General features: G+C 39.6%; 1 protein-coding gene and 1 pseudogene across 2 annotated transcripts in view; both read right to left on the bottom strand.

Moving 5' to 3' along the window:
- Nucleotides 1–24,827, bottom strand: part of LOC140717103 (bridge-like lipid transfer protein family member 3A) — a 154,895-nt gene that overhangs the window by 89,037 nt on the left and 41,031 nt on the right. For both annotated transcript variants that reach the window (XM_073030318.1, XM_073030319.1), the window contains exons 2-5: nt 17,896–18,058; nt 16,195–16,233; nt 15,311–15,402; nt 229–418 (exon numbers count right to left, since the gene is read on the bottom strand). In XM_073030318.1, coding sequence (XP_072886419.1) covers nt 229–418; nt 15,311–15,402; nt 16,195–16,233; nt 17,896–18,058 — 484 coding nt within the window. The remainder of the gene's footprint in view (nt 1–228; nt 419–15,310; nt 15,403–16,194; nt 16,234–17,895; nt 18,059–24,827) is intronic.
- On the bottom strand, nt 15,725–15,844 carry LOC140717450 (U6atac minor spliceosomal RNA; annotated as a pseudogene).

Raw genomic sequence — 24,827 nt, 5'->3', positions numbered from 1 at the left:
AAACACACACACCAGTAAAAAAAAGGTGTGCATTCTACCATCTCAATTTGAAAAGCAGGACAGCATTTCTACAACTGGATCTGTGAGCATAATCATTGAACTGCCTCAGTGGAAGATATGGGATTTAATTTATCATAATCAGCTCATTCAGCATTATGGGCCAGTTCAAACCATTTCAACTACCCATGAGTGTCAAGTTAGCAGCTGGAAAAAGTATTGAATCCTTACCTCCCCTCGTTCTGGATCTGTAATCCTTGTGAATCGTAAATCACTCTGTTGCCACTTGGGATTTACACTATAACCTTGCAGCTGCCATAGCTCAAACGAAGTGCTGAATGCTTTTGCTTCAATTTTAACAACAATAGAATTTACTACAATGGACATTCCCTCTACAACCTTTTCAGCAAAGCCATATTCACTGTAGAAACAAACAAAACAATATTTTGCTACCATGAAATTGAATGCCTCTATTTAAAAAAACACAATGAATTCTAATTGATTAAATCTAATTATAAGAATGAGAAACTCTGTAGATGCTGGAAACATAGTAACACATACAAAATGCTGGAGGAACTCAGCAGGTCAGGCAGCATCCATAGAAATGAATAAATAGTCAATGGTTCGGGCTGAGACCCTACTGAAGGACTGAGAAGGAAGAGGGAAGATGCCAGAATAAAATGAGGGGGGAGGGGGAGGTGGAAGGTGGCAGATGAAGCCAGGTGCGTGGAAAAGGTCAAGGACTGGAGAAGAAGGAATCTGATAGGAGAGCACAGTAGACCAGGGAGAAAGGATGCAGCAGGTGACCCGGGGCAAATAATAGGCAAATGAGAAAAGGTAAAAGCTTAGAGGAAGTGGGGGTATTTGTTTACCCGAAGGAGAAATCAATCTTCATGCTATCAGGTTGGAGGCTACCCAGATGGAATATAAGGTGTTACTCCTCCACCCTGAGGGTGGCCTCTCATCATGGCCCAAGAGGCGGCCACAAACTGACACATTGAAACAGGAGTGGGAATTGGAATTAAAATGTTTGGCCTATGCGAAGTCCCCACTTGTGGCAGATAGAGCGGAAGTGGTTGATGAAGCAGTCTTCCAATTTATGACGGGTCTCACCAATGTAGAGGTGGACACATTGGGAGCAGCAGACATAATAGACAATCCCAGAAGATTCGCTGGTGAAGTGTTGCCTCACCTGGAAGGACTGCCTGAGGAGGTGAGAGGGGAGGTGTTTGGCAGGCATAGCACTTAGGTTGCTTGCAAGGATAAGTGCCAGAAGGGATGAATGGACAAGGGAATCGTGGAGGGAGCGATCCCTGTGGAAAGCAGGAAGGAGGAGGAGTTAAAGGTATGCTTAGTGGTAGGATCCCGTTGGAAATGGCTGAAGTTGCGGAGGATAATGTGTTAGATACGGAGGGCATTGGGTAGGAGGCAAGGACAAGGGGAACACTATCTGATGTCCTGGAACGGAAAGTTGCATCCTGGGAATAGATGCCGATGAAGTGAAGAAGCTGAGTAAAGGGAATAGTATTTTTAATAGCAGATAGGGTGGGAAGAGTTATCGTCGAGATAACCACGGGAATCGGGTTTATAAAAGATGTTGGTTGACAGATGGAGACGGAGAGGAAGGTGTTAGAGACGGACCATGTGAATTTAAGGGCAGGGTGGAAGTTAGAGGCAATTTATTTATAATCAAATAATACATTGGAACTTGACTACAAGAAAAACACTTCATGTTCACTAAGTTCAGTTAAAGAGGAACTTATGAATTTCTTAGCACTGTGTGGAAAATAGTTAAATTTCCATCAAATCTCCATTGTGAACTTTACAAAAGAAATTCAAAATCTCTTACCCACCATTAATTGCCTCACAACACATGGGAGCACCTTGAACCGTTGCAATCCTTGTGGCCCAAGTCCTTCCACACCCTCAGAATTTTTCCAATAATTTGCCCACTGAAATCTCTCAAATGATGGTATTCATCACCAGTATCAGAGCTATGCCATTTCCTCCCTTGTTGGTTTTATCAACTTTTACATCATTTTACCCAGGTATAGCCATGTATTTATTTTTAAAGATAATAAAACCCTACGAGGGATCCTATTTATGTTTAGATTCCAATATTAGGACATCTTTACTCCTCTTCCAATGTGCTTCCTCCTTGCACTCGATTTCCATGAAGACAATGGAAAGTACTCATTCAGAACTTCACTCTTCTTCATGAGGACCAACACTCCTCTTTCTCTTTCATTTCAAATATTTATCAAATACCTTAGCATTTTTGCCTCGTTTTACCTGTCAAAATTTTCTGTGCACATTTGTGGTTATCCTAATTTATTTTTTAATTTCTTTATGGTGCTTCAGGAAATACAAAACAAAGGTTGATTGCGACAGAGAATGATACATGGGATAGGGAGAAATGGTGTGCCCCTAATTACAAAAAGAAATAGCTGATTTAACAGAATTTGCTGAAACCAGTATGAACTCAGGCTTGCACCATGCCTAACTGAAAGGCAAGTGCTCAAGTTAACATTGGGCTTCATTCCTTCAGCTACTTTAAAATGTGTACAAAACAGGTTGTCACTATATAAAAAGTAACTATGATCAGTACCAATTTCTTATTCCAAACAAATGCAATTTCAAAATGTTACTTAAATGAGCAGGTGCACACATGCTGCACTGCAAGATATGTTGAAATAATATCCCTGCCTCAGTCTCCCTCCTAAAGTTTGGCAACTGCACATAAACCTGAACGATTCAGAAGTAAACTCAATACTTTTAAGTACTGCATTTGTTAAGCTGGATGAGACAGAATGAGTCCATGTTTCAAAATGTGGGAGTAGGAGATGCCTGAAAGGTGTGTACAGCCAGTTAAAAAACAATGAATGGGCTGAACAGTTGCTGAACAACTTCCCTCTCAATGCAAGAATATGTGCACATGCACAGAGGAGCGCGCCACTTTGAAACGTGTTGGATTTCATGACCAAGTAAGTGGCAAACCCAATATTACATTTCCCTTTTTCTCTTGCCATTAATTACAATTAAGCATCCATGTCACTCTCTCAGGTACACACCTTTACTGGAGAAATATATAGCAAATATATTTCTTACACATCATTACATGCTTGCTTAGTGACAACTCACAAACAATATAGAGAAAAAATTATTCCATTGACTGGGACTACTTCAATTATGTTCATTTTTTTCCCTCATTAACTAACTTATCACAAGTGACACAAGCATATGGATAGTTTCAAGAAAATTTCCAACAACAGTTAGTTACCATTCAAATGGTAAAAATAAAACTTTGTATAATTTAACTGCTTAGGTCCATGTTATTCTTGCTTTTGATGGAGTTCATCAATACATTTAAACATACATAAATATTCATACAAATTCTGAAACTGTTTAAATCATCGTGCCATTTGAATGAAGGTTATTTTCCCTGTGATTATGTGATTTCCTCCTTAATTTATGTGACTTCTGATTCACAAATTATGAACTAAATCAAGATGAGGTACTATTAGAATAATTGCAGGTTGCAGTACCTTATTGTAACATTGAAGCCTTAAGTTAGCTAGGTGATTACTTCAGATGATTATCTCATGAAAATTGGATGCTATAACTATTAGGTCATTAAAAAGGAAATAGCATGGATACTTAAAAAAAAATAGACCATCTCAGTAAAATCCAGAGTCTGATTTAGAACTCTATTTTCTATCATGGAAGAACACAGTCAAAGAATAATGATATTAACATTAATCAATCAATCAATCAATCAATCAATCACATTGAACATCCTAATACTAGTAATTCTTCAGAAATGGAAAACAATCTTAGCTATTCCACACTTCAATATATATAGGCAATGTATGCCTATAGCACAGAAAGAGGATCTTTGGTCCACTACATGTACATCAACCATCAAGGACCTTTCACCTCCTACCAGTTTACAGCAGCAGGAGTGGACTCTACTTTGGTGATTCAAGTGCTCATCCAAATAATTCTGAAATTCTGCAGGAGCGTTGACCTCACCTTCTCAGGCAGTGCATTCCAGAGCGCAAACACACTCAAGGTTAAAAAAAATTCTTCAGATCTCTTCTCAGCCTCTAAATCCTACTTTCAACCCAAGGTCTTTAGCCTTAAACACCTCTGTTATGGGGAAAAATTTCATTCTTTACACTATCAACCTGTCAAGCAACATGCTGGTGGGTCACCTCTGACACCTTTTCCAGTGCAATTAAATCCATCCGATATTCCAGCTATGTCCTGAAGTTTCATACAAGTTGCATCAAGAAACCCTGACTTTTATACCTAATGCTTATCTCCATTAGCCAGGAAATAGAGAATATGGAAGGTTCCAGTGAAAATATATAAAATTTTAATTAGGATACAGCTGGAATTTTGTGTTAACTAATGAAGTCAACATCCCTGTGTTTGCTACATCTCCTGAACTGTGCTGCCACCTTCGGGGACCACTGGCCTTAAGGGGCAGGAACAATAAGGAGTAATCAAAACCATTATCACTTCATTAATTTACATAAATAAACTGCATTACTTATGCAACATTGACAGAATAACTGGGGTACAAGACCAGAGCCAATTTAGTAATATTTACACCAGTGCCAATGTCACAAATAAAAAGTTGTTTGTAATTTCTTTTTATCAAGTCAGGTAGTTACTTCTCAGCACCAACTACATGTATGGATGCAGTGAGATGCAATGACACACAGCAGCTATGAAACAGGATCAATCAGAATGCCTTAAAAATTTCAAATCAAATCCACTGCAGTTTGAAATTAAATGTTGCCAACACCCCTTTCCTGAACATCCAAGGATACAGCAATATACCAAAAGGACAGGCAAATAGGCAGAGGTGATGGGGTGGCTCCATTGGTAAAAAAATGAAATCAAATCATTAGAAAGGGGTAACATAGGATTAGAAGGTGTTGAATCATTTTTGGTGGAGCCAAGGAACTGCAAGTGTAAAAAGACCTTAATGGGTGATATATACAGACCTCCAAACAGGAGTTAAGATGTGGTCGACAAATTAAAACAGGAGATAAAATACCATGTCAAAGAGGGCAAGGTTACAATAGTCAAGGAGAATTTTAATACAGACAGACAGACATACTTTATTGATCCTGAGGGAAATTGGGTTTCGTTATAGTCGCACCAACCAAGAATAGTGTAGAAATATAGCAATATAAAACCATAAATAATTATATAATAATAAGTTAATTATTCCAAGTGGAAATAAGTCCAAGACACCAGCCTATTGGCTCAGGGTGTCTGACACTCCGAGGGAGGAGTTGTAAAGTTTGATGGCCACAGACAGGAATAACTTCCTATGATGCTCAGTGTTGCATCTCGGTGGAATGAGTCTCTGGCTGAACGTACTCCTGTGCCTAACCAGTACATTATGGAGTGGATAGGAGTCATTGTCCAAGATGGCATGCAACTTGGACAGCATCCTCTTTTCAGACACCACCGTCAGAGAGTCCAGTTCCACCCCCACAACATCGCTGGCCTTATGAATCAGTTTGTTGATTCTGTTGGTGTCTGCTACCCTCAGCCTGCTGCCCCAGCACACAACAGCAAACATGATAGCACTGGCCACCACAGCCTCGTAGAACATCCTCAGCATCGTCCGGCAGATGTTAAAGGACCTCAGTCTCCTCAGGAAGTAGAGATGGCTCTGACCCTTCTTGTAGACAGCCTCAGTGTTCTTTGACCAGTCCAGTTTATTGTCCATTCGTATCCCCAGGTGTTTGTAATCTTCCACCATGTCCACACTGACCCCTTGGATGGAAACAGGGGTCATTGGTGCCTTAGCCTTCCTCAGATCCACCACCAGCTTCTTAGTCTTTTTCACATTAAGCTGCAGATGATTCCGCTCACACCATGTGACAAAGTTTCCCACCGTAGCCCTGTACTCGGCCTCATCTCCCTTGCTGATGCATCCAACTATGGCAGAGTCATCAGAAAACTTCTGAAGATGGCAAGACTCTGCAGAAGTCTTAAATATCAAAAATATGCAAGAGATTGGAAAAGTCAGACTGGTGCTGGTTCCAAAGAGGGAGAATTTCTAGAATGCCTATGAGATGGCTTTTTAGAACAACTAATGGTTGAGCCCACTAAGGAATTGGGTATTGCACTATGAACTGTAATCGAGTAAAGTGCTTAAGATAAAGGAACCTTCAGGGGCTAGTGATCATAATATGATCAAATTCACTCTGCAATTTGAGAAGGAGAAAGTAAAGTCAGATGTATCAGTATTAAAGTGCAGTAAAGGGAATTACAGAGGCACGAGAGGGGAGCTGGCCAAAATTGATAGGAAAGGAACACCAGCAAGGATGACGGCAGAGCAGCAATGGCTGGAGTTTCTGGGAGCAATTCGGAAGGCACAGGATATATACATCCAAAAGAGGAAGAAGTATTCCAAAGACAGGATGACAAAACTGTGGTTAACAAGAAAAGCCAAAGCCAACACATGAGAGCCAAAGTGAGAGCACATAATTGAGTAAAAATTAGTGAGAAGTTAAGAGGATTGGAAAGCTTTTAAAAACCAACAGAAGGCAACTAAAAAAAGTCATAGAGGAAAAGATGGAATACAAAGGTAAGCTAGCCAATAACAAAGAGGATACCAAAAGTTTCTTCAGATATATAACATGAAAAAAAAGAGAGGCAAGAGCACATATCAAACTGTTAGAAAATGAAGACGGATAGGTAGTAATGGGGGACAAGGAAATGGTGGATAAACTGAGTAAGTATTTTGCATTAGTATTCACTGTGGAAGACAAGTCGCATGCTGGAAGTTCGAGTGTGTCGGGGCAGAAGTGTTTGAAGTTGCCATTATTCGGAAGAAGGTTCAGGGAAACTGAAAGGTCTGAAAGTAGATAAGTCACCTGGCCTAAATAGTTTGCACCCCTGCGTTCCAAAAGAGGTATCTGAGAAGATTGTGCAGGCATTAATAATGATCTTTGAAGAATTAGTTGATTCTGGCATGGCTCCAGAGGAATGGAAAATTGCAAATATTAGAGGATGGCTAGCTTTTAAAAATCAACAGAAAGCAACTCTTCAAGAAGGGAGAAAGACAGAAGAAAGTTAATTATAGGGCAGTTAGTCCAACCTCAGTGGTTGCGAAGATTGGGAGTCCATTATTAAGATGAAGTCTCAAGTACCTGGAGGTACATGATAAAATAGTCCATAGTCGGCATGGTTTCCTCAAGGTTCAACTTTTGCCAAACAAATCTTTTGGGATTCTTTGAAGAAATAACAAGCAAGATAGACAAAGGAGAATTGGTGGATGTTGTATACTTAAGACAAGGTGTCACACATGAGGCTACTGAATACATTATGAGCCCATGGTATTACATGAAAGATTCCAGCAGGGATAAAACAGTAACCGATTGGCTGGAGGCAAAGAGTGGGAATAAAGGAAGCCTTTTCTGGTTGGCTGCCAGTGACCAGTGGTGTTCCACTGGGGTCTGTGTTGGGACCGATTCTTTTTACTTTGTATGTCAATAACTGGATGATGGAATTGATAGCTTTGTTGCAAAGTTTGTAGACGATATGAAGACGAGTGGAGGGGTAAGTAGAGTGGAGGAGGAAGTCAAGTGGCTGCATGAGGACTTAGACAGATTAGGAGAATGGGCAAAGAAATGGCAGTTGGAATACAGTGTCAGGAAGTGTATGGTCATGGATTTTGGTAGGAGAAATGCAAGGATTGACTATTTTCCTAATGGTGAAAAAATACAAAAAAAACTGAGGTGCAAAAGGACTTGGGAGTCCATGTGCAGGATTCCCTAAAGATTAATTTACAGGTTGAGTTTGTGGTGAGGAAGGCAAATACGATGTTAGCATTCATTTCAAAGGGACTAGAATACAAAAGCATGAATGTAACATTGAGACTTTAAGTACTGGTGAGGCCTCACTTGGAGTATTGTGAGGAGTTTCGGGCCCCTTATCTAAGCATGTGCTGATATTGAAAAGAGTTCAAAAGAGGTTCACAAAAATGATTCCAGGATTGAAAGGCTTGTTACAGGAAGAGCATTTGATGGCTCAGGGCCTCTTCTCACTCAAATTCAGAAGAATGAGGGGTGACTTCATTGAAACCTATGAAATGTTGAAAGGCCTCAATGGAGAATACGTCTCCTTTGATGGAGTAGTCTAAGACCAGAGGACAACCTCAAAATTGTGAGATGTCTTTTAAGAACAGATGAGGAGGAATTTCTTTAGCAGGAGAATGGTGAATCTGTTGAATTCGTTGCCATGGGCGGCAGTGGAGGCCAAGTCATTGGGTATATTTAAGGCAGAGGTTGAAAGATTCTTGATTGGTCAGGACAAGAAGGGATGCGGGGAGAAGGCAACAGATTGGGGCTGAGTGGGAAAATAGATCAGCCAGATGAAATGGCAGAGCAGACTCAATGGGCCAAATGGCCCAATTCTGCTATTATATCTTATGGTCTTAACAATACAGAGTTAGCACATCTTTACTTCTATGCAAATACAAAACAGCATACATTTGAGAGGGTCCAAATACCACACCCAATCTCTTGAATAACTTATAGCATTTCAACCTAAATTTTCTGAGGAAGTGTTGATAGTTCTGTACCAGAAAACCCCAGAATAAAAGGAAATCAAAATTCCAGAATAAAAATCCAACAAAACATCTAACATTGAATGTGGCACAATATTCAGACAAAGCAAAATCACTTATAACCTTGTCAACCTTGCCAAGTCCTGATCATGAACATCTGAAGACTGGTGTTTAACTTGAGACAGAGTTCTTCAAAAATCTGAGAGTATTAGCACAGAATCACAGTTCACAAATAACATGCTTGATTCCTCCACAAAAATCATTGGTTTCATTCTTCCCTACTGGCAGGGCAGATCTGGACAAGGTTCAAGGTTATGCAAAAGGAGTGTGTCTGGGAATCTTTAGTAGTAACTCCAAGTACAATGAAGTCACATGGCATCAGATCATAAATGCGCAAGGAAACCATGTCTTAATTTTCACCCATTAGTCTTCACTCAGCTGATGAAACTCTCCTTGATGTTGACCATCACTTGCCAGATGCAGTGAGAAGAGAAAAGGCAGAAAATGCACTCTGGATGGAGTACACCAAATGCCCATTTATATGAGCGGTTTGATAGAGCCACCATGCACTGCAACCTGAAGATAAATACCAGAGGTCTGTAGCAGGACCAACATGATGAATAAATCCATTTAACGTCATCCTCTCCTCAAGACAGAGGTAATCTGTGAGACCATCTTATGTTATTCATTTCGGAACTGAAATACTAGAGTTCCAGATGGAGTTATTACTCGATCAGGTGAGTGTGTGGTATCTTCAGCAAACTCATCACTGACCAATATCCTATATGTTAATTAATTCTGTGTCTACCTCTGAAATAAATTGTGTCTTTTTCCAAATGGCATGCATGCATCATGCATCAATGCACCATCTTCCCTGCTTCAGGGTCTTGACCTCAAAAGTCAACAACCCATTTGCTTCTAAAGGTGCTGCTTGACTTGCTGAATCCTTCTGCAGTTAGTTTTTTTTTGCTCCTGTTACGTATCCCGTAACTGGATCACTTACCAGCAAAGATAGAGAGGTCCACTGAAGTCTGATGGTACCATTTTTAAACGTTTTTATTTATAAAGGGGCACAAAAGGAAGGTTAATACAAACATTTTGATAACATACGTCGTCAATACTCAATCTAAAGCGCAGGTATAGTAATGATCAATCAGAAATAAGCTCTATCGTTGTCTAGGGGATAATATCTTGTCCATTTGGAAATATAACAGTCATTCAAAAGTCGGCAGGCTTCAGCCTTTTGGGAACCGCTGGGTTTCCCGTGTTGGAGAGAGAGAGATTGGTGAGAAAAGGAACACTTGCCCGGGTCCTTACGAAGCAAAACCGTGGAATCAGGGGAGCCGGCTTTCCTGTTGTTAGTTAAAAGCAATTTTCCGTGATTCCAGCCACAGACTCCCGATTCGGAATCTAACACACGTGGCTTCCTTCAAAATGGCTTCCCGCTACGACGGGATTGCTATCGTGTCTCCTTGGTGCGTCTGGAGGGGTCGTCCCCCCCAGACCCTCCTTTATACTTCCTCACCGGATCGCAGGTGTCAATCTCTCTCTCAACCAGCCCACTTTGCCCGAGGGCTTTACACGTGGTCTTCATGAGACAATAGTCAAGGTCGCTTTATTCTGCATCCCGGTGGAACGCGGCATTCAGCACGTCTCTCTCTCTCTTGGGTCATTGACACCCCCCCCCCCCTTCACTAGGGCTCTTGCGATTCTCACAAAGGAGGGGGCTGATATCATAACACTCCACATTTCAACATCTGCTCTCTTGTGTCTCTGAATCAAGCTGTAATCATTTGGTTAATATGAAGACCACTGAATGTTCTTTAACGTGAAGAACATGTCTTGTAGAACAAACATATACCATCTCACAAAACAGCTATTGGTTCATCCATCTTGGCACTGGCCTATTATTGTTTGAACTGCTTCTCTTTGTCTCTTACCAGTCAGTGGTTGGGGGTGCAAATCATGATTCGCTTTTGTTTCCACTCTGGTACAAGCTACGCTGTGCTGAACTTAAGTATGCTCAAAGACTGAAATGCAAGAGCAGTTCTGCTGGGGCAAAACTTCTAGACAGTGTGGAGCGCTGTCATGGGTTGAAATGAGACACTGACAAGATGCAGAGTTGAGAAGTGGCAGATGGCATTCAATCCAAAAAAAGTGTGAAGTGTTTCACTTTGTAAGGTTGAATTTGAAGGCAGAATACAGGGTTAATGGTAGGATTCTTAACAGTGTGGAGCAACAGATGAAGCATAGATTGCTGGAGGTGTCTACGCAAGTTGAAAAGGTTGTTGAGAAGGCCTATGATGTGTTGGCCTTCATCAGCTGCAGGACTGAGTTCACGACTGACAAGGTAATGTTGCAGCTTCTTAAAAAAAAACAACTCTAGTTAGAGAACTCTTGGGATGAAGGGCCTCAGCCTGAAACGTCAACTGTTTACTCGATCCTGCCGGCCTGCTGAATTCCTCCAGCATTTTGTACGTGTTGCTTGCATTTCCAGCATCTGCAGACTTTCTCTCATTTGTGCACCATATATTTCACTTCTTTTTTGCCTTTTATATTTGCTTTTCACCTTGGATGCGATTCTGGAACTGTTGGAGCCTGTGCTTTGCTGTTTGGCAATCATTTGGGTGTTCCAGTGCTCTGCAGTCTCCGAGAGGATTCTGGGAGGCAGAGAAAGCGTGCGTGAACCTTGTGTCGGACAGGCAGCGGGATGGTGCATGAGCAAATGTTCAACTCCATTTCGCTGATTGAAGCAATGAGGGAGATTGAAAGATCGTGGCGAGCGCAGAGGATGAGTGCCGGCTGCCTGCCTTTTGATCGTTTTGCTACCGGAGAGGGGAGAGCCTGCTGCTCTGCCCAGGTTTTCTGCATTTCGAATGTGGACGTTGTTACGTACCCCGTAACTGGGTCACTTACCAGCAAAGATAGAGAGGTCCATTGAAGTCTGATGGTACTATTTTTAACAGTATTTATTGGTAAAAATACACAAAAATAATATCAATGCAAACATACAGATAATATACGTTGTCAATACTAACTCTAAAAGTGCGGGTATAATAATAATCAATAAGAAATAAGCTCTATCGTTGTCTAGGGGATAATGTATTGTCCGATGGAAATATAAAAGTCACTTTAGTTCATTCAGGCTGCAGCTTTTTGGTTGGAGTCAAGAGAGACAGATTTTTGAACTTGCCAGCGTTTCCTTTTTATGATGTCAATCCTTCCAGAGCTCCATTGGTGGTGGTTTCTCCTTTTAGCTAAAGCCGTTCTTCCGTGGTAAGGCCCCAATCCCAGCAACGGGAAAGGACGCACGTGGGCTCTCCACCGGCTGTCGCTATTACGCTGTCACGGGATTTCTAGCGTTTCTCCTGGTGCGTCTAAAGGGGTTGTTCCCCAGACCCTCTTTTATCCTTACTCACCGGGTCTCAGATGTCAATCAGGTTGGGATGATGCAATCCCTCAACCAGCCCACTCTGGTCATTCCCTGAGGGCTTCAGTGAATAGTACAGTACTCAATACACAATTCCGGCTCCAAGAGACAATGGCCGGTATCCGTGGCTTTGTCTCGCTGAGGGCAGGACACACATTCCAAACCCATGAGGATTCTCTCTCATTTCCTGGGTCCCCAGACCTGAATTAATAGTGATCTTGCGATTCTCAAGAAGGAGGGGGCTACTTTGTACCCTTCGGCCCCTCAGAGTTGTGGCACGTTCGCAACAACTTGAACTACAGACTTTTCTCCCCCCTAGTCTTATAGTTTTTTTTAAATTTTCTGTGCTTTTCACCCAATCTTTCTCTTTTTTTTTGAGTGGGGAGGGGGATTTTGGGGTTATGTGCCTGTTCAGTTTTTTATGTGTGTGGGTGGGACGTGGGAGCTGCCTTTTTTTCCTTCTCTGTTTCATTGCTACCTGGGAAGAAGAAATCCAGAGTTGCATACTTCGATAATAAATGAACCTTTAATTATATGCAAGAAATACTGAGGTGTACTGACAGAAAGCTGGATTGCATCTCAACATTTTCAAACAGATACAAAAATAGTCAAAGTTTGTTTTGTACCACCAGCTCATTGGGTACATATCATGTTATGAAAATTAATTCTTAAATCATCCGCTGGTTAAATTTTGAATTTCAAGCTATTCGGAATGACTGCCAATAAGAACCATAAAGCTGTTAATGCCTTTCTGAAAAAAAAATTGACTTAACATTTTGATTAATATTAAGCTTCTGGCAATAACCTTCATGTTTACGACACCAATGCATTTAAAGTGTTGTTTATCCCATCTTTAATGAGGGACAATTGAAATCTTATGCTGTAAATTGGTTACATATCTTTCTTGCATTTCTTATCTGAATTGATCCAACTAGTGAAGCAAATCAAATTCCTTGGATGGCTTATGGCAGGAGATCGCAGAAGGATGCTGAACAAGATTATTCAAGTATCACTTTGAGCTAAATATAGTCACATATGCTGCAGCCTTGTTTAGAGAAGCATTTCGTTAAAAAGTTAAATAATGCACTTGATACGAGGAAGTAAATGATGCTGTGAGAAACAGGAAAGGACTTAGGACATGAAAGTATTTCAGCTGTACCTTTGACGACATGCTCTCCAGAACTAGTGTGACACAAACCAAAATGTTCCAGCATAGTTACCAAACAATGTGGTAAATTATCCAGGTGCTTCAGATTTCAATTCTGTTATTTACTACCTTGGCTACTCTCAAAATTATGGGTGCAAGTCCAGGCCTACTTTGCTCCAGACTGAATTCTGGATGAAAGGCTTCAGACATGAATGCAGTGCATGAATGAAGGAAACTATTATAACTGAAGTTAAAGGAAATTCTGTCGGAAAACATTCTCATGGAGTGAAGACAATGCACCATCATGAACAATCACTCCCAACACTGTCCTTACACTATGATCTGCAAAGTGATCACTAATTATTTGCTGAGGCCAAACATGTCAATCTTCTATTTCCACAGATTTAACATGGGTGACTGGGTTAAGGGCACACTGCCTTCCTGCAAGCTTCCCTCAGGTCACATACTTTCTGCTCCTTAATCAACAGTGTTTCCAAATCCTGGGACAATACCATATCCCATAAGTGAATATTAAAAAACAATGCTAGCAACTCCCCATAAAGAACCCACAAGGTTGACAATAGCAGTACAAATGTAAATGTCCAAACCTTCAGGTTGCACTCTGCTGGCAATTTCTGAACAGCACTCTGACATTACAACCCTCACATTATGGCAACTCCAGAACCTCAATACTGAAGAATCTACCTTCTGCACATGTACCAAAGTAAATCATCATTTGTAGGCAAGAAAAGCATATTGTTTAATTTTTATATGAAAATTGTTAAAATGACCAACTATTTGCTCATATTCTGGATAATATTTAATCCAAATTTTAATTTTGGCATTGATGAGATGACGTTGTGGCTGAAGTTAAGAGTATTGTGTGCAATTTGATCATCTACCTACAGGAAACATACCAATAAGCTTGAAAGAGGGCAGAGAAACTTTACAAAGATGTTGTCCGGACTTGAGGACATCAGTGATAGGGAAAGGTTGAATAGACAAGGGCTTCTGGTACACAAGAGAATGAAAGGTGATCTTGTTGAGGTGTACAAAATTATGAGGGGTATGGAGTGAATGTATGCAGCCTCAGGTTGTGTGAGACTACAACTAGAGCACACAGATTTTGTGTGAAATGTGAAATATTTAAGGGGAATCTGGAGAAACTTCAGATGGTGAGTATGGAACAAGCTGCCAGCGGAAGTGGTAGTTTTGGTTCAAATGAATATTTAAGAGAAGTTTGGATGAATGACAGGTTTGGAGGGAAGCAGTCTGGGTGCATGTAGTTGGGAATTGACAGAAGATCAGGTCAGCATGGACTGGATGCTCCAAAGAGTCGGTTTCTGTGCTGTAACGTGGTGATTAAACATTCAGGAGGTACTGTTGATGAAGCTTTGAAACCTGCACACCATTTTCTTGACAGTCAACTCTGCAGCTGTGATAGCAGAGAGATAGCTATGATAGCAGGAGTGAACATTCAAGTGGCAACTGCAGTACTGCAAGTTGGCTGCTTTGGGCTTCAAGTCTTGAAATTTTGCTCTTTTCAGCAACAGAGTGCATTCCATAACACTCTTAGCCTTTGTATTTTGGCAGAGGGATGGCTTCTGTCATGTTCTCTAGCCACCATATGTGACTCATCCAGAAAGTTTCTCGTCAAGGTCAGCAGATGACTTGATTGACAAACAATGTTATTTGAGTATTTCATTATCAGAGGTATCAGATTCTCAATGAAATGTTAATCTGTTTGAACCAGTAATGTCAGTACAATTCTATTCAAAGATCTAAGACACTATTTAGATAAAAAGATCACAACTAAGTTATTGAAGTCAACACAAGATTTGAGATGAGCTTACAATAAACCTCATTGCTCTTTGGTGAAATCATTATTTACAGGTTGACTAAATTTGTAATTCAAATGCTAAGTTTTTAGTGATAGGTATTGGAGGTATGCAGAGATGCAGAGTAAATGTAAAGCTTATTTTCCCCAATTTGAGAATCACAGACATTAAGTACATATAATATAGTTAAGCATACTACAGTAGAGTACTATACATCAGTTGTCCTTGCATTCATTTAGGTTGTCATGTTTTTGCTTTACATTAAGGACTACTCCATGTATACAATAATACATACTGACCTTTGACCTGCTGTAATGGCAATTGGAGAGGGCCCATTTGGAGGACGAGGTTCCTCACAAGTCCTCATTGCTACCTCAACTCTATCAAGGAACTACAGAAAAGAGGAGGAACAGTTTTGAACATGCTCAAATGCAAATAAATGATAATTTCACCCTGAAGTTCAGAGAAAATTTCTAGAGCTACATCACAACTGATCGAGATTTCATTTAGAAATACAGTACCAAATTATCTGAATGTTACTATTTTAGAGTGATAGAAGCACCAAGTGCAAATACAAAATAGTCCTTCCTTGCAACAAGTGATTATTGCTTAATTATTTCATCTTAGGAAGATACACTTATTTGATAGCAGATTTCAACTTTGCTTGATATTATCAGCATTGTCTTTGACCTTCTCAGGCATGACATGAGGCTATTAATCTTTTTTTTAATTAATAAAAGCAATGCCTTAACCATTTGTGTGTTGTAAGGCCACTAGGGCCCCTTCCACCCTTATCAAGGGGAGTGCTAACCTTCTCTCCTTTCATACCACACTAATCTTTTAGTTATTTGCTGCCAAAAGAAAATAATTAGATCAAGAAATTAAAGATAGAGGGCATTACCAAATAAAACACTAATCTCATTTTAATTTTGATATGCATTCCAAATCATGGGCAATTGTTTAAATCCTACCTGTAAAATTAAAGCTGTAGGAAGATTGAGGAGTGCTGGGGATATCTTGGTATGGAGAGAGAGAAAGGACAAAACCCAACCCATATTAAACTTAAAATCAAATCTAACAGGCAAATTGTTAAGCAATACATAATATTGGCAATTATGGGATGCAGTACTTAGTTAAAGCTGAACTAAACTGATGTGATCTAAATCGAGAAAATCCTCTTTACCAGAGAAATAGGATGGGTCTTGAGCTTCGTCCATTGTATCTGAATTAAAAAAGAATGCAGTTTGTTTAACAAATTAGCAAGCAGCACCTTCTTCCCATTGCAGACTTCAAAATGAAGAGCTATGCAGTTCAGTTTCCTGTTCATCTCAAAGTTATTTTCTTCTGCAATTCCACAAGACAAAATTTTAACCCAGCCATAAAGCATGATTGCAATATCATGAATATTTATTTTAACAGCTGCAAATAAAATCTAAATTATGATTGACATTAGGGAATTGAATTGATTAATTCCATCAAGGACGTTAATCAATTCAATTCTCTTCAAGTTACAATTTTTAATTCCAAAACAGGCTACATCAATAATGTCAGTTAAACTGCATGTGCCTCATAATAATATTTCTCCTCTTAATCTATATTTTTAACATTCTTTGATGTCATCATTCAGGAACAATACCTCAAGAAATAGATAGCTTTTTCCACATTAATGTCATTACAGGATAACATCAATGGATTTGTTTTATTTCATCCATTAAGCTTTCAAAGATCCTTTGTTGGTACAACTAAATTACTTTAAAATGGTCATTAATATTTGCCACAGAAGGATTCTTTTCACTGCTGTTCATGTTGTAATCAATGAAAATATCTGATGACTATGAAACTAAGTTGATTGTCATAAAAACCCATCTGGTTCACAATGTCCTTCAGGAGAGGAATCCTGCCCTCCTTACTTGGTCTGGACTTTATGTGTCTTCAGACACACAGCAATGTGGTTGACTCTGAAACACCCTCTGAAATGGCCTGACATGCCATTCAGTTGCATCCAACCACTAAAAAAATAATAAAGGAATGAACCCAGACGGACAATTCAGCATTGATCTCAGCGCTGAAAACGACAGCAGCAAAACCAGCCCTGTCAACCCTGCAAAGTCTTCCTTACTAACATCTGGGGACTTGTGCCGAGAAGGATGAGAACAGCAGATACCTGGGAACACCACCACTTGGAAGTCTCCCTCCACGTCACTCACCATCCTGACTTGGAAACACATTGCCATTCCTTCATTGTCACTGGGTCAAAATCAAGGAATTCCCTCCCTAACAGCACTGTGAGTGTACCTACAACTCAGGGACTGCAGGAGTTCAGGAAGGCAGCTCATCACCACCTTCTCAAGGGCAACTAGGGATGAGCAATAAATGCTGACTTACCTGGCGATGCCCGCATTCCGTAAATGAATAAATAAATCTGAAATTCTCATAAATGTTCTGAGTAGCCCGTGATTAATAGCATCAAAACCAGTATGAACTAGAGCTGCACCAGATGCCAGAAGCAAGTACTTGCAATGTCAATTACAATCTAGATGAAGAACAGCGTAATCAATTCTCCATCGCTATTCTGTTATAACAAGATCAATGTGCAGCAGACAGTCTACTTGGCCATCGCTCACAACAATGATTGGCACACAGCCCATAAAAGGTCCAGCCAGTTTAAAGTCAATTGAAACCACAATCAATTAGTGTTAGATCATGTTTTATGGAATAACCTTTATGAAGTAGAATGGAACTGGTAAAGATCTTTTAAATAAAATAAAAAATTACCTCCACATCAAAAATAAAAATCTTGTCATGCTTTCTAAGATTTACAATTTTATATTTCATGATGAAATGCATAGCCATGCCAGTGAAGATCCAAAGATATACAACTTACCCTGATGGCTGCCTTATTGCAGTACACTCTGGTGATAGCCAACCACGTGGGCAGATCTAGGACATTTTGCAATACTTCTTCATCAAGCTCCAGATTTGTCAGTTGACCTTCCCCTTTGAGCGTACTTAGATTGATTTTGTCAGGTGAGAGGTTCTTTGTAAACCTGAAAAATTAATTTTGTCAATTACATACATCATTCAAATCATATCAGAAGTTAAGATTTCTGGACTATTATTTAAAACTTCTCCTTCCAAAGTAAATTTAAACAAAGGCACTATTGCAGCAAAAAATACACTGATCTGCACTTGTACTTGTTCTTTTCAGGGGAGGAGGGGCACATCAGATGATAGACTAAACAGCAAAAGGAACAAACAATAAAACCAAAAATAACTCATTGGACGTTGGCAAGGGTCTGTAGACAATAAAAGCAGGAACTAAAGCTGAATCTTAACAACTGAAATAGAACAGAAATAGAAAACTGAACATATCAGCCATCTTTGGTCCCCACAAAAATGGAGCAAACAGACTGAGAGAATGAATGAAAGGTAAGCTCAAAAGGAATTTTAGAATGAGCACCTGAAAGAATTTGTAGAACGACAATGTTAGAGTGAGATTTTATGCAAGTTGCTGATTTTTCAACTGTTTACAAGTTTATGGAAGATGGAGAATGGAACTTTTCATGGATTCTTCAGCAATGCAATTCGATGGATTTGCAATTAAGCAAAATGTTAAGTCTTGACTTCAATGGACCATTGATCATATAGAAAGCTTGTGTGCAACCCACATAGTTAAATTCTAGTGTTAAACTTTGTGGTTTTGAAAGAGTACATTTATTCTATTCAGCAAAATTCAACAATTAAGCAGCATGTGACAGCTACTCAAAGTTGCACCACAATGTTCAAGAACTTAGCATCAGGTAAATTATTTTACTTTAACAGATGAACTAATATCATCGCAATACAGTATGCAGATCACAAATGCTTTCAAATTTTTCAGATATTTTGATATAGCTTTCATTTTTGCAATCTTTCACACAGGATTCTTATATTCCAAAAATGTCAAGAAAAATGTTAATGCATCCTTAACAATACAGTTTCTGTTTACTGTTGACCCTAGCAAAGGATTTCAGAAACACTAAACCATGCCTGTGTTTGTGTTCACTTCATTAGGCCTTGGTCATTAATTTGCCCAATAAAGACCTTAACTTCCAAATATTTGATTACTAAATATTTGGACTCAATTGCATCATTGCGAACACACCTTCAGTCAACACATCAATTTATGATGTGCAGTGCAAATCCATTGGCATGTCTATTTTATAAATCGTCATCAGCCCCATCAAAAACAAATACCCTTCAGGATTTCCAAATTACCACCCTTCCTCCCCAATATTAGTTAACCTCTCCAATTCTTACTTCGTACTGTATATGCATTGTACGGATATTAATTATACCTTTATTTACATCATCCCTTTCAGGACTGCTATTATATGACAATTTACAGGCTGGTGAGACAAATGTTTGGAGCAAGATTCCAGTGGCAGTTTGAAATGAAACACGATAAACATGTCAGCAAGTTCCAAAATGTTTAGTGAAGCCATGAAGCCACTGGATTTCCAGGCAAGCCCAAAGAATAGAAGGAAAAGTTTACACTATACAATGGCAGACAAATTAGAACAACATATTAGAGAACATCATCCAATTAAATCTGGAGTTAAAATTTCCATATGCACTTGTTATATCACTTGCTCAATTTAATCCATCTAGTGATCAGAAAGTTGACTGTTACTGCATTAAATCTTGCAAACTGCAGAAAATCCTTAATGCTGCTCAGGTTCAAGAACTTAGAAAACTTTGCTGTGTTTTCCATGAAGTGGACACACATAACTTCACAGAAATGTTAGGGAACCACGGATCTAATGAAGGTGACAAATTATTCTCAATCATTATTAATAAAAAGTCATGTTAGATAAAATAAACACACATAATCTCCAGGGTCTGATTCCTTTCATCACAGGTTTTTAAAAGAGGTAGCCATGGAAACGGTAAATTCACCGGTTATTATTTTCCAGAAAATTTACTTCTACAGATGAAGGGTGACAAATGCTAGACCACTATTTCAAGAAAAAGGGTGGAGAGAGAAAACTGAAAACAATAGATTGATTAGCCAAATGTCAGCTTTGGGAACTATACTAAGGCTATCATAAAGAATAAGACGGATGTAGAATTTGGAAATACCAACTGATTTAAAATGAAAATCATGGATTTCTGGAAGGCAGAGTGTTTTTCCACAGAAAAATAATTGAGGACGTAACAAGTAAAAGAGCTCAGTGAAAATGAGCAGGTATGGTCTGAAATGTTTCAAAAGCCTGAGCTAAAAGCATTAAATTAAAACGCCCTGTATTGGCATTAATTGAAAATTGGTTAAAGGCAGAAAACAGAAATTTATTGGGGTGTCAGGTAACAACTGAGGTCAAAACACAGTGATCAGTGCTTTGGGTTCAGTTATTCAGAATGTATATTGATGAGGGTATTTCTAATGTCAGCTGATGCCTCCACACTGGATTGGATTATGAATTGTGAGGAAGATGCAAAAGGTTTCAAGATAACTCAACTATATTAGATAGGTGGGCAAAAAATATCATCTGGGTCTCTATTGAGGACTGGGAGTGGAATATAATATGAATGAATATGAAGTTACTCATTGGTGGGAGAAATGGAAATGAGGCAGTAATATTAAGGACATCCTGCTCCAATTAGGAAGGGCTTTTGAGACATCACACCTGGAGTATTGTGGGCAGTTTTGTTCTCTTTAACCTCGGAGGGATACATTTTCATTGAGGCAGGTACATTATATGGTCTTTGAAATATCTGAATTGCAATGCAAGGATAAATAAGACACAAGATATGTATATTCTGGACTTTAAAATGAAAGTGAATCCAACTGAAATTTTAAAAACTGACAGAGAAAGAGACCAAATCCAGGATGCTTCCCTAACTTGGAAATCTAGAATTAAGAAATCTAGAGGGGTCATAATCTCTGGATAAAGAACAAGACATTTAGAAGAAATCCCACTCACACATACTTATAGCTCAAAAATAACAGTCATCATTATGCCTCCCAATGTAAAGCAGTTCTTTCTACTTTGATTAACTATGCACTCTCCGGACCTGAAGAGTCTTCCTGAGGAAATAAGACGATTACACATGACATTTCTACAGAATGGCTACAAAATGAAGGAAATTAATCAGGCCCTCAAAAGAGCTGACAGAAAAACCAGGAAACCTAATAATGAGGAGGAATCCATCCCTACCACCTGTCTTCCCAGTTTCTGGAAGGATCGCCAGGATCCTGAAGGAATACCAGATTAATACCATCCTCAAACCCATAAGGAAGCTCAAATCCAAGATGACCTGGGATTCAGGTTGGCTGCCATTTACAGGATTCCCCGTGAATGTGGAGCAGCGTATATCGGCCAGATGGGATGCATGGTGGAAACCCACATCAAGGAGCATAGCAAGTGTAGCCGTTGGGTTACCTGGAGAAATTGGCGGTAGCAGAACACTGCATTTGATGGCACAAAACTACTGTGCCACACTAGTGGCTTTTGAGACTGCCTGATGAAGGAAGCCATTGGAATAAAACCAGAGGAAAAGAATTTTAACAAAGACAAAGGCCTTGCTCCAACTAAAAATTGTTGACAATAAAATTTGATTGTAGACAAGGTAGGAGAGCGGAAACCTGACTGGATCAAGACTAACCAATCAGGAGGGACAGACTACAGGGGTATAAATACAAGCAAACTAGACATGCTAGGGCATTATCCCTGATAAAGTTGGCAGAGTTTGTCATTGAAACGTCGGTTATAATTGATATCTGTACCCGGCTGGAAGCCCAAGAAGAGTTCATTTGGTACTGAAGGTGTTTAGCATGCTTACCTGCATAGACAGTGGTACTGAGAAAAAGATAGGACATCACGTACAAGACATTGGTTCGACCACACTTAGACTTTTTTGTACAATTCTGGTCACCAAACAATAGAAAAGGATATGGTAGGGCTAGAAAGAGTATAGAAATAATTCACCAGGGTGCTGTCTGGAATGAAGGGCTTGAATTACAAGGAGAGCTAAGATAAGTTGGAACTATGTGCTACAGTCCAGAAGACTGAGGGCGACCTAACAGCAAGTTTATACATTTTGAGGGGCATAGGTAGGGTAGATGGTTAGTCTTTTTCCAAGGATAGGGGGAATCATAACACTTGTGGACAAAGGTTGAAGGTGAAACGAGAAATATTTGAAAGATCTATCATTCTATCATTTGAAAGAAATAGTTTTTTAAAAAAGCATTTCAACACATACATGAATAGGAAAGGTTTAGTGAGATGTGCACAAAACTGGGATTAGCATAGGTTTCTTAATTAGTATGGATAAGTTGGGCTGAAAGGTCCGTTCTCATTCTATGTGACTTTATGACTTGTGCAATTAACTGACAAACAAATAACAGGCTGCTTTATCAACAACAATGGCAAGTGCCTCTGCTGCAGTTACTAATGTCACTTCATTACAACAGAGCCTGCATTTAAGCTGTCAAAATTCTTCACTGCATGACACCATTGCAATTATAAACAATAAATTACCAAAAGGTAGCAGCTAAACTTGTCAATGCTTAACAAGGAGGTTTAAAATTTGAATATTTCAATGTAGACCTTTGTAAAATAGCAATCAATAGCTTTCATGTCGTGCAATTTTAAATGCGGAGGCCTAAAAATTACAATTTTTTTTTAGTGTACTGAAATAGCTTGTATTTGTCCTATACCTAATAAAGTGCATGTTTGTTGTCTTCTCCGAATATAGCTCTCCCAACACCAATGTCAGCAAGAAATGGGAAAACCTGCAGGACATCATCTACAACACTGTGATATCTGCCTTCAGAAAAAAGACAGTCAAGTCTGCTGACTGGTTTGAGGCTCACTCTGAAGTGCTGTTGCGTCTGATGGAGGAGAAGAGAAAAACACTGACAGTGTACAAATCCCCTCCTAGAGAGAAGAACCTGCAAGTGCTCCGGTGCACCCGGAACAACATTCAAAAGGCTGCCAGGCAGTGTGCCAATGACTACTGGCTCCAGCTCTGCTCCAAGGTCCAGGAGGCTGCTGACACAGGGAACATCAGAGGAATGTATGACGGAATATATGTAACAGGAACATCCCAGCTGCGCTACAAGGACACCTGCAAGCGTGACCTCAAGGCCCTTAGTATTAGCACTAATACATGGCAGTCAGTCACCTCAGACAAGTGTGACTGGAAGCAGGAGGTGAAGAAGAGTCTCGAGGTACAAGACCACTCTGATGCAGCAAGCAGAGAAAAAGAAAGCCCGCTGAATGCTCCGTGCCCAAGCTGCCTCAGCATTCTGCTATACAGTGTGGCAAGGACTGTCACTCCTCATTGGACTCCACAGTCACAGTGTCCAGAGGCACAAACTCATGACCCACTGAGGGAGGAGTGCTACTGGAGCCTATCCACTTCAAGCTTTGACATGTTGTGCATTTAGAGATGTTCTTCTGCACACCATTGTTGTAACACATGGTCAGCTTGAACCAGCCAGCCATTCTCCTCTGCAGGGGAGGCCAATCTTTTACATTCCGTACGTGAATTTTTTCACATGATTTCTATGTTAACATATTTTTACAAGAATTGAATGGAGGTACAAGCGTTGTATGGCGCATCTGAACTCATGCGTAAAAAAATTGACACATGGAATGTAAAAGGTTGGCCACCCTGCTCCTCTGACTTCACTGCTCTGCTTAAAAATCCCACTCAAACCAATCTATCAAGCACCAACAATCGCTGTAGTCAAAGTCACTGAACCTTTGCAGGCTTTTATGCTTTGAGTTGCTGCCACATGATTGGCTGATTAGATATTTGCTTTAACAAGCAGGTGCACCTAATAAAATGGACACTGAATGTTGGTTGCTTTTAAACCAAATGTAACTTGGTCCAAGTCTTTTTATACTGTTTACCAAATAGTTTTGCCACTAGTTCTGATGTGAACCGTAAATTTTCAGTCACAGAGACCAATGTAATTGTAATATTATTGTCATAAGAACTAAGATACAATGAAAAGCTTGACTTGCATCCTGTTCATACAGAATAATTCATTCGCCGTACAATGTAAAACAATAACAATGTCAGAGTAGGTAGACAATCAGGTGCAAGGTCATAACAAAGTAGATTGTGAGACCAAGACTCCATCTTATTGTACTAGGGAACCATTCGACAGCCTTATAATAGATGTAGAAGCTCTCCTTGTGCTGGGTGGTAGGGGCTTTGCTTGCTAACACAGGCAACATCAGAGGAATGTATGACGGAATATATGTAACAGGAACATCCCAGCTGCGCTACAAGGACACCTGCAAGCGCGACCTCAAGGCACTGAGTATTAGCAGCAGTACAGATATACTTTAGATATATATCTTATTGGCATTTTAAATGTGTCTGAAAATAATGTGAAAGATACTGTTTAAATGCAAGTTTTTAAAATTAAATGCTTGAGATGGGGAAGAAGCTTCAACATCATTATCTTAATTATTGCCTGTCATGAGGGTAAAGGAAGATCATTTAGGGTAAAGGAAGCAATGTTTGTTAAAGTGAAATTAATTTTGAATTGCAAATTTATTGTTTATGTGATGAGAAGAAAATTTTAAACAAAAATAAAAGTTAATATTGGGTGCCAAGCAAGCTTATTTTGTAATGAATGTGCGTTGTGGTTAAAATTAGTCATTTACTTATTTAGAGATGTGTTCAGATTCCTCCCCCCCCCCCACCGCCCCAGTTCATTAATGACTCGCTATTTGCCTTGTACTATATTCTACTAAAAAAAGGTATGTTTCATTTTTACGCGTTATATGGATCGGCACAACATGGAGGGCTGAAGGG

The sequence above is a fragment of the Hemitrygon akajei genome, chromosome 27, assembly GCF_048418815.1.
Source record: "Hemitrygon akajei chromosome 27, sHemAka1.3, whole genome shotgun sequence".
NCBI lineage: Eukaryota > Metazoa > Chordata > Chondrichthyes > Myliobatiformes > Dasyatidae > Hemitrygon > Hemitrygon akajei.
This window is presented reverse-complemented; position numbering and strand designations above follow the sequence as displayed.